Source organism: Macrotis lagotis, chromosome 8, assembly GCF_037893015.1.
Source record: "Macrotis lagotis isolate mMagLag1 chromosome 8, bilby.v1.9.chrom.fasta, whole genome shotgun sequence".
Classification (NCBI taxonomy): domain Eukaryota; kingdom Metazoa; phylum Chordata; class Mammalia; order Peramelemorphia; family Peramelidae; genus Macrotis; species Macrotis lagotis.
In genome coordinates, this window is record NC_133665.1 from 165,911,467 (window position 1) to 165,926,045 (window position 14,579).

Below are 14,579 nucleotides of genomic sequence, written 5' to 3' on the forward strand. Positions count from 1 at the left end.
TGATTCAGTCATTTCCTTTATCTGGATTCTTATCATAATATCAGTAATCAATAATAAATTATTAAAAGTCTACTCTATAGCAACTTTGAATCAGTATGCCAGTAAATGGAAAAACCCCCTCATGCCCAACTTTCTCCTAGACTGTGTTTCAGTCTCCAAAATTGTAGCAGAATCTTCTTTGAACTTTTCTTTTTATTTCATCCAAAAGTGAATCCTGGGTTGACCACTTCCTGCCTTTATGATGATGTCACTTAACCTTGTTATACTACAGTTTCCTTATCAGTAAAATGAGGGAGTTGGAACAGATGTCCTCAATAGGCCCTGCAAAAGCGAAAACTCTATGGTATTCTGAGCCTCTGATAGTTTACTTTGGGCAATCACTCAAGCTCCTTTGGGGCTGCACCTTGTATTCACATAAAGACAAATAGAATGAGCAAGAATTGACAATGATTGGCATTAGGAGTGGCTTCTGAAGTCATTTATTTCAAGCTGATGGAGAACATTTTCAACCAGATTCCTATGGGCAGTGAGATGGCATAGTGGATAAAGTAAGGGTCCTGGAATCAAAAAGACCTAAATTCAAAAACAGTCTCAAACATACACTTACTAGCTGTGTGACCTTAGCTAAGTCACTTAACCCTGATTGCCATGCCAAAAAAAAATTCTAACTATTCATCTTGTATCCACTTGAAGGTATCTTATGACAATAAATCCACTACCTCCTGAGTCTCTGTTGTACTTTTGGACTCCTCTACAAATATAGTATAAATTTAGCAAGGTGATGGTGATGGTGGCTATATGAGATTGCATGGCATGGTAAAGAGAGAGAGATCTAGTGCTGTAGAAAGGAAGACCCAAGTTTTACTACCATCTCTAATGAGCTAGTTGTGGGACCCTTAGTAAGTCATTTGCTCTCAGTTCTCTGGGAATCTCTCCAAGACTTGAAGTTAAAAACATTGGCTATTCTGCATTGCTCAAGATATTTATGCACTATGCAGTGAAAGCCCATTTCACTTGGATGGAAGGAGAAATGGAGAGAGAGGGGGAGGAAGAGAGAGACATGGTATGGGGGGAGAAGAGGGAGAAGGGAGGAGGGGGAAGAGAGAGATAATAGATGTCAAGAAATAGATATGTCACTTTAAGGTTTGAAGAAAAAATTTTGTTTATATAAAATCCCACTTAAGCCTCATAACAATTCTATAAGATAAGGTGCTATGTTATTCCAAGATGAGGAAACTAAATCTGAGAGAGGATAGTGAGACATGCTCTGAATCAAATAGCTAAGAAGTATCTTAAAAGGTATTTGAAGTCAAGTCTTCATGAATCAGAAGAACACATTTTGGCCTCAAAGGCAACACAATAATCATCTAGTCAAATTCAGTCATTTAACAGATGAGGAAAGTGAGGCATGGAGAGGGTAAGTGAAACCACACAGATATAAATCACAAGAGTAAAGATTCAAATCCTCGCCCTCTATGCACAAAGCCTGGGCTCACCACTCTGCCATCTCCAAATCCAACCATCTATCCTATCCCTTCTGTCAGATTACTTTTCTTTATAATTATTTTGTTTATTCCTGGCTCAGGTTCCCCAAGCTGACAGACAGGTACGAGAGAGTAAATGATGGCCATGTTGCTCTATAGGGTGAGATGGGGATGAGGAGGAGAAAAAATTCAGATTGCAATTATTATGCCTAGTAACAATGATCAGATTCAGACTTACCACAAACATTTGGTCTTGTGGCTCTTAGGGTCCTCCACAAATTCATTTTATTGGAGAGATTCTACAGAACATTGGTTATCATAGAGAAAGGTAGAAAGATTAGCTTATACCCAAGTCTGAACACTGACAGTAAGCATTAAAACGTAGGGATTAGAGTTCTCAGAAAATGGAATTAAACAAGGCCCAGCTGCCTTGGCCCAACCACCACACTCAAAGCTGTGTCTATATATGTGTAAAAGGTGGCTAATCTCAGGACCTGCAAACAACCTGGCTGACTTCTTTTCTAAACTTGTCCATATTTCCAAGCCAGAATACCCAGGCAAAAAAAAAAAAAAAAAAAAAAAAAAGTGGTGCTTGGACAGGTTACATTAACCTTTTAGACTGTATCTTATACTAAAGGATCTGATGGGGTTATAGAATTAAAAATGCTTTCAGCTGAAGGCAATTCAAGATGAGCTGAAGGTGATTCAAGATGATTTATTCCATGAATGAATTCCTAACTTGTCTCATGGCCTGTGCCCCTTGGCGAATGTTTTGATACTTCCTTTGCGATATAGAAAGGAGATATTTTCTAGAGGTTTTCACATAAAAATTGAAATGTTATTAGTAATTGTCTTGACATGTTTCTTTTATCATTTAGCCAGATTAGAAAGTGAGGGTTTAGTTCTATCTATTCATTTTAGAAATGAAGAAACTGAGACCCAGTGGGAAAAAGGGCCTAAAGCAACAAGAAATTGAGATTATATATAGCTGAACTGGATTCAAACTCAGTTCTTCTTATTCCAAATCTGGTATCTTTTTTTAATGTGTCACATTCTCATATCCTCTTACCACTCATCCATGAAAACCATTAAAAGATAAATGATTTGGGGGGCAACTAGGTGGCACAGTGAATAGAGCACCAGCCCTGGAGTCAGGAGTACCTGAGACACTTAATAATTACCTAGCTGTCTGGCCTTGGACAAAGCCACTTAACCCCATTCCCTTTAATAAAAAAAAAAAAAATTAGAAAAAAAAAGATAGGGGTAGCTAGGTGGCACAGTGGCTAGAGCACCAGCCCTGGAGTCAGGAGGACCTGAGTTCAAATTTGGCCTCAGACACTTAATAATTACCTAGCCATGTGGCCTTGGGCAAGCCACTTAACCCCATTTGCCTTGCAAAAACCTAAAAAAAAAAGATAAAAGATTTTGAATGGGTTAAAGCAGTATATAAGGGCAACTTGATGGAGGTCCTTCAAATGGCTACATTTCAAACATCAGGTTTTCCTAGAAATAAAATTATTTTTTGATTTTTAAAATGAATTATATATTTAACACCATTATCCAAAAACGTAATACCTTGATGAGAAGCTCTTTAAGGTGAGCTTTTTTCAAAATAAAGCTTTTTTTTCCCCCTCAACTCAAAGGAGAGATGTCCCCATTCATCCCCTCTGCACAAGCCTGGCTCCTCATAAAAGAGAACCCCATGATTACTTCCACTTTTATCATTCTAACTGGGATTAATGAAAATCAAGATCAGATTGCATTAAGAAATGAACTGTGGTTCTCTGTTTATAGTTCTCTGACACCACCCAGTGGTAGGAGTGATAAATCTTTTTATTAGGATGAGTTGGGAGTAGGGGAAGTCTTTCTTTTTTATTTAATTTTCTCTGGCAATAGGATATGATTTCATTTAGAAATCTGTTTCCCTTTGATTCCATATACATTAGCATATATAAAGTGGTTAGAAAGTCGACTGGGGAATTCCTCCTGTATGGAAGCTCTCTGTAAGTCATTTGATACAAAGGAACACCTGAAACTCCTCACCCCATTCCAGAAGAGCCAGTAACTATTCAGGTGCATATTAACCATGTCCTCATGCCACTTCATTAAGAAGCAGGACAGCATTTAATAAGTATTAGACTATGTCAGCAAAATCATTAAGAAATGGGAAGGAGATTAATTTCCTTTGTAATTGTGTACATAGGAATAAACACTCTCTTTGGAGCCTTAAATCCTATGTTGGAGGTTGAAGCAGCTGTTGATACCTGGCCTCTATTCAGATCTACAATAAAAGGGGGTGGGGGGGAAGGGGGGAAGCCACCTGCTGATTATAGAAGAAACTCACTTTAAACAATTAGATCATTATGTTTTCCTTGCCAGACAATCATTTGCCCCATGGCATCCTGGCCTAATTTTCTCATAGGAACTCACGGAAATCAGCTGCTGTTTCTCTTTCCCTCACTTTCATCTTGAAGCCTTTACTCATTCTTCCCTCCTGCCCCATCAATGCCCATTGGCCTTTCAGGTATTCAGAAAACAGTCTGCTTCAGAAAGAGGATCACAATGGCATAAAAAAGTAAGATTTCAGATGTAGGGTCGGGAAATAATCTGAAGTCTGAGAGTTGGATCATAGATTTAGAGTTGGGATGCACCTTAGAGGTCATCTTGTTGAGTCCCATCCTTTTGTAGTTGGGGAAACTGAGGCACATGGTGTTTAAATGAGTTGGGGAAGGTCACACATGTATTCAGGAGCAGAACTGAAATTTGAATTCAGGTCCTTTGAAGTTAGCGTACCAAGCTGCCTCCTAAATATTTCTAGTTGAGGGATCAGGGACAAGTCACTTAACCTTTATGAGCTCCATTTCCTCATCTGTGTAATATGAAGATAATAATACTTGAAATAGTATCACAGATTTGGAGCTGTGGGACTTAGAGGTCATCTAAACCCACTCTTTGCCATTAGTCTTATGAGGGTAATTGTGAGAAAAATACTTTGTAAATCTTGTGCTATAGAATTGTGTTATTCAGCCAGGAGAAGAGTCAGAGATTATCTCTGCCATTTCTCTGATTCCCCTGTTGCCACTCCAAAAGAAAAGAACCAAGAGTCCTCCAGAGGAGTACTGCTGAAGCTGAAAATGCAGGCAAACTCCAAAAATTATCTCATTCATGGAAGAATTCAAACCTTCATCTTGTCATGGGGCCCACATTCAGGCTGTTCAATATTTCTTCTCATAGTTCTCTAAGTCTCAGAACCAAAATTATAAATCTCACAGAAAGTCTCTCAGCTCAGACCATGCCCGCTGCCTACTCACTAATTAAGGATGTAATTAGCCTAAAACTGCAAATGGAATTAGACTTCATTTTAGCAAGTCCCAGAATTATGAAGCAATTAGACACTTTGACATGGTGGTAAAATGAGTATTTGGGTGGGGGTAGAGATAGGAAGCCTTGGGAAGGGGCACTGTTAAAGATCAGAGCTCTGTTTTCAACAGCATCCAGAAAACCAGTCCACTTTGCTCTTAGTATGTCCCATTTAGAATGTGGAGACCCCATGCAGCATGGCTGCTGGCATCCTAATGGAACCGCTACCTCTTGGTACCTCCCCTAAAGATAGGCTCAGATAATCACAGGAGAAGCTAAAGAAAAGGAAAGTAGTCTTTTAGCTTGGTCTTTGGATTTCTCTTTCTTTCTATTCCTGTCTCTGCTTGTGTTCATTGAATTAAAACTTAAAGTAACATCCTCAGATTATAATTATTCATCTCTGGGGAGCATTTCATCATTTACAAAACCTTTACCTTGCAAGGATACACATGTCATTGGCTCCATTTTACAGATGAAAAAAGTAAGGCTTATTACAAAGGTGAAGAGACTTAGGATCATAAGATCCAAGAATGCATAAAGTGTGATTTGGAATCCTGAATATCTGAGTTCAAATCTTGCCTCAGACACTTTCTTTGCTTCAGTTTCTTCAATTATGGAATCAAGTGATTATACTCAATGACCTGTGGGTTCTCTTTTAATTCTTAGTCTATGAAAAACACAAATTTAAGTGACTAGTCCAAGTCACACTAGTGGTAAAAGGCAAGGAAAATTAGGATTCCAATGGGGAAAGCAAAAAGAAATCAAATAGTTTCCATCCCTAACGAGAGTTGGGACCTTAGAAACCGCCTTTATTTTAACCATAAAGAAGCTAAAGGTCAAATTAGGAAGTGATTTGCCCCAAGGAGATAATTTTATCCAAGATGGGTTTTGAACCAGGTAATCTAACTATAAAATCAGTGTTCTTTCCTTTGCACCACAGTGAAGAAAAGCAAGATGTGGTCACATATCAGGTACTGAACAAGGGAATGAGAACATGGAAGCCTCCACATAATACTCCATCTAAATCACTCTGGGAAAATAGTCACTCAGCTGCTTCCAAATCCTCTGAGCAGAGTTTAAGGCTGCCTATCTCAATGATCTGAATCAGCATTAAAAAAAAAGTTTGCCATTTTCTGCAGGAACCCTTTATTGAGAGGTGTATCTGTGTCCCACAAACGTCTGGTCCTGTTCAGGTGCCTAAGCAAACACAATCCCTACCCCAAGGAGCTAATATAGTCAGGATCATGGAGAGGTCCAGATTACACAAAGAAAGCAGGATGGTCAACAATGATACAATCAATACTAAACAAGTAATTAATGGTGAATAGAGAAGGACTAAGCATGCATTATAAAGTGTGCATTATACGATTATGGAATTAGAGTCCAAAGGGACCTAAGAGTTCATCCAGTCCAACCAACATGATTACAGATAAGGAAGATGAGCCTTAAAGAGATTATTACTTGCTCAAGGGGAAAAAAAAACCAGAAGAGTCAGAATTTGAAATCTGCTTTTTCATGTGAAGTTAGCAGTAAATTGTTATGAGAAAGAATGGCAAGTTGATACTGGGGTTATAAGGATAAGTTTGAGAGTTCACCATGAGGAAAGGGGCAAAAAAAATCATGCTTTGCTCCTGTTCCCTATTGGAATCCTGATTTGTCTCTGCCCTTTACTGCAAGTATGACTTGGACTAGCTTGGATTTTCATAGACCAAGAATTAGAAGGGAACCACAGGTCAATAAATATAATCACTTTATTCCGTAACTGAAGAAACTGAGGCTGAATGTCTGAGGCAAGATTTTACTATTATTAGGGCACAGAGATAGTAATAAGATCCATTAACATACAAAACTATGCTTGGGGCAGCTAGGTGGTACAGGATAGAGATGTCATTCTGGAGTCAAGAGGACCCAAGTCCAAATCAGACCTCAGGCATTTTGGATTTCATTTTGTTTATTCCCTTTAAAAATGGTGGTTTGGGGTCAATTTTCCTGCTTGTATTCATTGAGTTAAAACTTAAAGTAATGCCCTCAGAATATGATTATTCATTATCTGGGGAGCATTTTATCATTTACCTTGCAGAAATGCACATGTCATTGGCTCCATTTTACAGATGAAGAAAGTAAGGATTATTACAAAGGTGAAGGGACTTAGGAGCATAAGATCCTAGAATGCATAAAGTGTATGACTTGGAATCATGAATTATCTGAGTTCATATGTTGCCTCAGACACTCAGCCCCAGTTTCTTCAATTATGGAATGAAGTGATTATACTCAATGACCCCAAGCAAGTCAACTTAACATCAATTGCCTCACAAAGCTAACAGCAAATGTATGTTTGGAAAGCAAGAATAAGGAAGTGCTTGTTTTTGCTAAACCATTCTTCTCTAGAGGTAGCTTAGATCAAGGATAACATAAGAAAAGAAAATCTACAACTTGACTAATTCGGAATGGATCAGTTGACCAAAATGCAATGAATAAAACTAAACACTGCTGATCTGAAGGTGCAGGGGATCACCCTCTCTTCAACCTGGTGCTTCCAGAAAGCAGCATTCCATGGAAATTCAGAAGCTCCCCCCACTTCCTATTCTGCCACATTAATGAAGTGAGGCCTAGGGGACAGAAGTGACAATTGGTCATCTCTTTTAATTAATCTGATCTCATTTAACCAAGTCTTTGCCATTTGTATGATTTTTGACAGTGTGAAATACTCTTCCCTGAAGCGTCTCTTTTCATTTGCAACCTTTTAAAAATGTGTCTGAGGATTTTATTGCCTAGTTTTGAAGTGTTTGTCTACAAATGGGTTTCCTCTGCTTAACTAAATAAAATCCAATGATGTGATCAGTTAGATTGGATATTTCACTGGACTCCAAAGTTCTATCATATCCTCTTTGGACAATATTGCTCATTAAACAAGAATGCAAAACCAATTTGCACATTATTCAGTGTGAGGGCACTGAAGCATGACTTCAGACAGTCTAGTCCAGCGAAGGGTAATAAGGATGCAAAACATTAGACCACAGACCATTCTAGCCTAGGGGTAGAACAGAAACCTTTTCCAGCTTCTAAAGAGGAAAGACCTAGCTGCAGCAGCCCTTTAATAATACCTATCACCAAGAGGAAAGATTCCTTGAGTGGGGGATCAGTCCATGTCTACACACACAAATTCATGCTACAGGAAAGAATTCCTATAACTAATTTTACATCAATAATACTTCCTACCACCATAATAATGCCTACCTAGTACCAATAAAATAAAGATCTAGATGGGTGGTGAGGTGGCACAGTGGATAGAGTACCAGCCCTGAAGTCAGGAGTACCTGAGTTCAAATCTGGCCTCAGACATGTAATAATTACCTAGCTGTGTGGCTTTTGGCAAGCCACTTAACCCCAATGTCTTGCAAAAACAAATTAAATTAAAAAAAAAATAAAGACCTAGATTAAAAGCCACTCAACATTTCTTGGCTTTAGTTTTCTCAAATGTAAAAGTGAGATGGTAATAGGGGAACTGGAAAGTTCTTTCCCTTGATCAGCCTTTTATCCTATAATTCAGGGATTCTACCCTTGATGTCCATACATCACCAATGGGAAAAAGGTTCAGGGAATCTATAAACTAAAATGAAAAAATTATTTTTCACTAACCTTTAATTTATGTATTTTGGGGGCAGCTAGGTGGTGCAGCAGAGTCAGCCCTGGAATCAGTAATACCTGAGTTCAAATCCAGCTTCAGACAATAATTACCTAGCTGTTTGGCCTTGGGCAAGCCACTTAACCCCATTTGCCTAGCAAAAACCTAAAAGAAATATATGTATTTTGTTTTATGTATTTAAAAACATTATTCTGAAAGGAAGTGAATTGGCTCCACTAGTCCCAAAGGGCACCATGAAATAAAAAGGCTAAGAACTCCTATTGAAATTTAAGAACTAATGTCAAAGGTACAGACACCTTACAGTAGATGTCCATAAATTTATATGCATTCACACACAGAGGTCACTCATATATTAGTACCCAAAAGCAAATTAAAAATATTGTTAAATTGCTGCTTATTTTACATCTTGGGTTCAGTCAATAATTACAGGTACTGACATCAGTAATTCAAGTGAAGTACATACTCTGGGGTTTCTCTTTTACCCTTACCCACCTTCAATGGAAAGGTCTAGGTCCCTAAAGCATAACTTCAAAACTCCCTTCTGGTAGAAACTTACAAATTTTACAAATCATGAACCCCCAGAAATGGAAAATGATAAATGTTGGAGATGTGGGAAAACTAAGACACTGAGGTGCTGTTGGTGGAGTTGTGTTCTGATTGAACCATTCTGAGAGCAATTTGAAACTATGCCCCAAAAGCTAGAAAACTGCATACCATTTGATCCAACAATAGAACTACTCGGTCTTTATCCTAAAAAGAACAAAGGAAAAGGAAAAGGACCTATTTGTATGAAAATAATTATAGCAGCTCTTTTAACAATGACCAAGAATTGGAAATTGAAGGGATGCTCATCAATTAAAGCATTCATGAAAAAACTATAGTATATGATTATAATGGAATATTATTGTGTTATAAGAAATCATGACCAGAATATCAGAAAAGCATGTATTGATACAGATTGAAGTAAGCAGAACTAGGAGACGATTGTATAGCGTAATAGCAATACAATACAATGATAAACTGGGAAAATCTTCGTTTTTCTCACCAACACAATGATCCAAGACAATACCAAAGGACTTATGATGAAAAATGCTATCTACCTCTAGAGAAAGAACTGATGGCATCTGATTAAAAGACCAAAGCATTCAATTTCTTTCTTTCTTTCTTTCCATCTGTCTTTGTATTTCTCCTTTTCTTTATCTTTTTCCTCTCTTCTATCTTCCTGCCCCCTTCTTCTTTCTTTTTTCTTTATTTCTTTCATTTTGGTTTGTCTTTTCTTTCACAAAATGATGAATATGGAAATGTTTTATATGATTGCATGTATACTACTATATCAGATTGCTTATCATCACAAGAAGGGTGGGGAAGGGTAGAAGGGAATAAAATTTGAAGCTAAAAACTTTTTAACAATTCAACAAATATTAAAAATACTTTTATATTTAATGGAGGAAAATAAAATATACTTTAAAATAAATAAATCCTGCAGGAAAAAAAGGAAATAAAACCTAAGGCCAAGTCCTACTTCTGGGTAGCTCTAGGCTTATAGGGTCACTGATCATGGAGACTAAGACTATACATATATATATATATATATATATATATATATATATATATATATATATGCGTGCAATGGAAAGGATCCAGAACACCATTAAAGTCACAAGTCTGGGAAATGAAAGCAAGATTGAATCCAAATATCCATAATAGACATTTTAAATTTGATCCAATTTAATAAATATTTAGTAAGTGGCTCCTATAGGCAGGTCTCTGGGTCTAAAGACTTAAAAAAAACTAGTATATATCTACATAAAGATCTATCCAGAATAAAACAAGTCCAAATGAGTGGAAGATATGATCATTTGAAAAAGAATATAGCACTATCAAGGCCAAAGAATGGGGGAAGAGGACTAAAGGGGAAGCTTCGTGGAGGAAATGTAACTGGAAGAAAGAGGAACCATTGGAAAGGTAGAGGTGAGAAGAGAACACATCTTGGAACTGTCACGACAGGTGATGTGAAGACTGGTAGAGGAGAAACCTTATTGAAGACACCAAGATAGGAAATGGAATGCACAGCTTTAAAACGTTCATGAAGTTAATTGTTCCCTTATACCAGATGAATAACTTCTTAAAGATCTTTTAGTAAGGGCATATTCTGACCCCCTTTGTGAAGGATGTGAGCTAAATCTTGCCATCATTTGTAATTAGGCATTTTTGAGGCACATGGGATTGATCATTTCACATCCTCCAGATGGTTTGTAAGATACCTTCATATCGGTTTTTATTGGTTTTTCCTGTTTATGTAGTTGTTGCTGCTGCTGCTGATAATGATGTCACTGCTCATGTTGTTATGGCATTCTGGGTCAACAGAAAAATAGTAGCAGATTTTCATTTATATCACTTGATTTTTTTCAGGCTGCAAAACTCAAACAGGCCTGCCAAAACTCGTGCTTCAGAACCTTTCTATTGCTTTCAACACCATCTTAATCAGGAATTACTTTTTTTTCAGACTCAAATTTGGGTGGAATAAATCTTTAAGAAAAACATTTAAACTAGCCATCTAGAAGGAAGTATCAAAGACAGAGGCTTTTTCCCGGCCATCCAACCTGTACCTAATCCATTTGTCCAACAATATGAGTCCCTAAAACTCCCAATATTTTTTAGGAAAAAAAGCAATTTTATCTTTATCTAATCAGAGAAAATAAAGCTTATGTTTATAAATACACAAATAAAGATTTGGTCATCTGGATATCCTCAGTTCAATCTATATACACTATCTTTGCAAGGGTGAATGTTTCTCTTCAGATCAAGAAAATTTGGTTCTGGTGTCTAGTAAATAGCAGTGTAATCTGACAGGCGAATCATAAGATGATGAAATGGGAGGGAACTTTTTTGGCCATCAATTTCAAATCCCTCATTTTACCTATACTGAAAATAATGCCTCACACTATAAGGTCTGTGCAGCTAATTCACATATATTATTTTATGTGATCCTGCCTTCAGAAGTAGGTTCTGTTATGCTTCATTGTATAGATGAGAAAATTGAGACTTGGAGATACTATTTAACTGATCCAAGCCTTTGAAGTAGGATTGAAATTCAGGGTTTCCTGACTTTGAGCAAAGTTCTCTATTCATCAAGCCAATTGTCTGCTCTAATGAAAAATTAAAGTTGAAAGAGATTGAGTTGATTGCCCAAAGCTCTTTAGTGATGGGAAGATATATACCCTGGTGGATATATTGCTAACATAATTTGTCTTCCTTTTTTCTAGGCACCAATGTTCAAGAAGCTCAGAATATCTTAAATAACAGTGGCCTTCCCATCACTTCTGCCAAAGACTTGGAAGATGCCGCCAAGAAAGCTGTGGCCTGTGTTGCAACAAAGTGCTGACTCTCTCCTGGTCCCTTGAGGAAAAGAAATGGTTGTCACCAAAAAAAAAAAAGTGACACAGTTCATTGAGTTGGAGAAAATGGTCTGGAATATTATTGAGTATGTACCATACAAAAGGAGAGAAGGGGAAATAATGTTTATAAATCTTTATCCTTTTTTGTATAGGAAATTCTGGCAGCTTAAATACTTTCAATCTTACATAGATTTTTTTCTTTAAAATAATGAGCTACATTTTCTTTCTCCTTTATCTCCCAAGAAGTGAGCAGTAACTTGCTGACTAGCCAGAGTTATCCATATGGAGAAAGATGGGAGATGTGATGAAGAATTTGAATTTGGTCCAAATTCATTTCAGAGATAATTAGTCCAGTAAAATAAATAAAAGTCACCGATTTTAGAGTCTCTTCTTATTAAATTCCAATATGGTCCTATTTAGAATAGAAATCTCAGTCATGCTTATTAACAGAAGGGCATAGCTAAGATACCAAAATTCATTTCCCTTCCATTTTAGATTTTTTTTAAGACAAATGGTAATTTACATACATGTTATTTACTACAAATATATTTTCATTCCTAATTTTTCCCATGGAAATGAACACACTGATCTCACACATGTAGTGTGTTATTTGCCTTAACATAAATTGTGCTATTTACCTCGTACTCACAAGAAAACCTTAAGCCTTAAAGTCAACCAGTTTTCATATGAAAAATTAGGATGTCTGATTCTGGTGACAAATCATTTTGTTAATTGCTCTTCCAGAGTGACTGGGTGATAGATCATGTCCCTTTACATGTGTAATTTAAAAAAAAACTGTTGACTTAGAATGACATAATAGAGATACAAATAGTGGACCTATTCTCATGTTCTGTCCAGGTATGCTGGGGAAGGATTTGGATTGGGGGTTTGTTGAAATTTTGGTAAAAAAAATGTTCTTGTCTATTTCCAAATTTAAATAAAATCCTCTGATCTATGAATCTTTCAATTCTGCGTGCATCAGTTTTGTATTTATCCATTTCACTATTTGGTGACTTTATCATCAAGGCATTGACTTTATCCAGAAACTATGTGGAAAAGCAAAGATTGGAGGGCTCCTTATCCACTGAGATTATGTGGATCACTCTAGAGCAAAGGTATCAAATACAAAGCCCAAACTAGATTTTAATGTAATTGGCAAACATTTATCAAGATAAAGAAAAATACAAAAATAAAGGTAACATTACATTTCAAATTCAGTCAATATGTGGTCCTCAAGGATTCTTATTTATAGATTAGAAACCCCATTTCAATTTGAGATTAATAACACCTTTCTAGGGAAAGACAATTTTCATACTTAAACTAAGACTTGTCAGAGAATGAATGAAATCATATGTAAACCAGAGAATAAGTCACCATAATCATTCAAACCTCAATCTGAAGATATCTCAGAGTTGAAACAGTTGCTCTTGGATAGGCTACATCATCTTAGAACTTCTATGTATCTTTGTTTTAGGTTTTTTTGCAAGGCAAATAGGGTTAAGTGGCTTGCCCAAGCCCACATAGCCAGGTAATTACTAAGTATCTGAGGCTGGAGTTGAATTCAGGTACTCCTGACTCCAGAACCGGTGCTCAATCCATTGTGTCACCTAGCCGCCCCAACTTCTATGTATCTTAGAAGCTATTTAGTCCAGCTCTCTCAATTTATAAATAGGGAAACAATCTCAGAGAGTTTCAATAATTTACCAAGATCACACAGATAAAAAAAATGGTACGGACAATCATGTCTTTTCACTGCAAAAAGATATTCTTTTCACTGATGTGAATTTCATTGATTGGTATACTGAAAAGACTTTGACTTGGAATCCGGTAAGAATTTAAATGATTTCAAGGATGTCTGCCACTGGCATAAACAGACTGGCCCAGCTCATTCTGGGCAATGAAACCCTTTTGGGAGTCATCGTTTGTCATAGAAAGAACATTGGGCTTAAAATCAGAATGCCTTGGAAATCAATCCTAGTTTTACCAGATATATAACATGTGTGACCCCAAGGAAGTCACGAAATGAAACTAAGACTCAGGTGCCGTCATCTGTAAAATAAGGGCTCTAACAATTAGGTCATTTTAATTTCTAAATCTATTATAGTATTCCTAATTCATATCTGAATTTTCCTCTTAATCATAGTGTATATATTTACATGTAAATAGAGACAACACGTATGTATGAATATTTCTAAGTGTATTTACACAAATATATGTAACAAATGCAAAATACATTCAATGTAGTTTTGAAAGCGAGGGCACTAGAAGCTAGGGTGATTTGATAGGGAAAGGCTTCAAACAGAAAGTTGTGCTTATCTGAGTTTGGAAGGAAACCAGAAATTTTGGGATATGATGAGCTAGTTCATTCCAGAAAAGGAAGGAGAGACAGAACTGAGAAATAGTCAAAAAGGGGGAGAGGAAGCATCTATATGTTCAAAAATATTCATAGCAACTCTTTTTTGAGGTGGCTAATAATTGAACATGGACAGGACAGGTATGAATTGGAGAATGGCTTAACAAGCTGTGGTATATGATTGTAATGGAAGATTATTGCGCTCAAAAAATGATAATTTCAGGAAAAAGATAGAAAGACTTACATGAACTAAAGCAAAGTGAACAGAACAAGGGGAATGTTGTTCACAGTAACAGCAATATTGCTTGATGAAGAATGGTGAGTGACTTCACTATTCT

The 14,579-nt window shown here is 36.7% G+C and overlaps 1 protein-coding gene across 1 annotated transcript in view; it reads left to right on the forward strand.

The window, feature by feature from the left end:
• SUCLG2 (succinate-CoA ligase GDP-forming subunit beta) overlaps positions 1–12,849 on the forward strand; it is a 412,323-nt gene extending 399,474 nt beyond the window's left edge. Inside the window, exon 11 of the mRNA XM_074198779.1 lies at positions 11,757–12,849. Within this exon, the coding sequence (XP_074054880.1) occupies positions 11,757–11,875 (119 nt within the window). The 3' untranslated portion in view covers positions 11,876–12,849. The remainder of the gene's footprint in view (positions 1–11,756) is intronic.
• Positions 12,850–14,579: the final 1,730 nt, after the last annotated feature.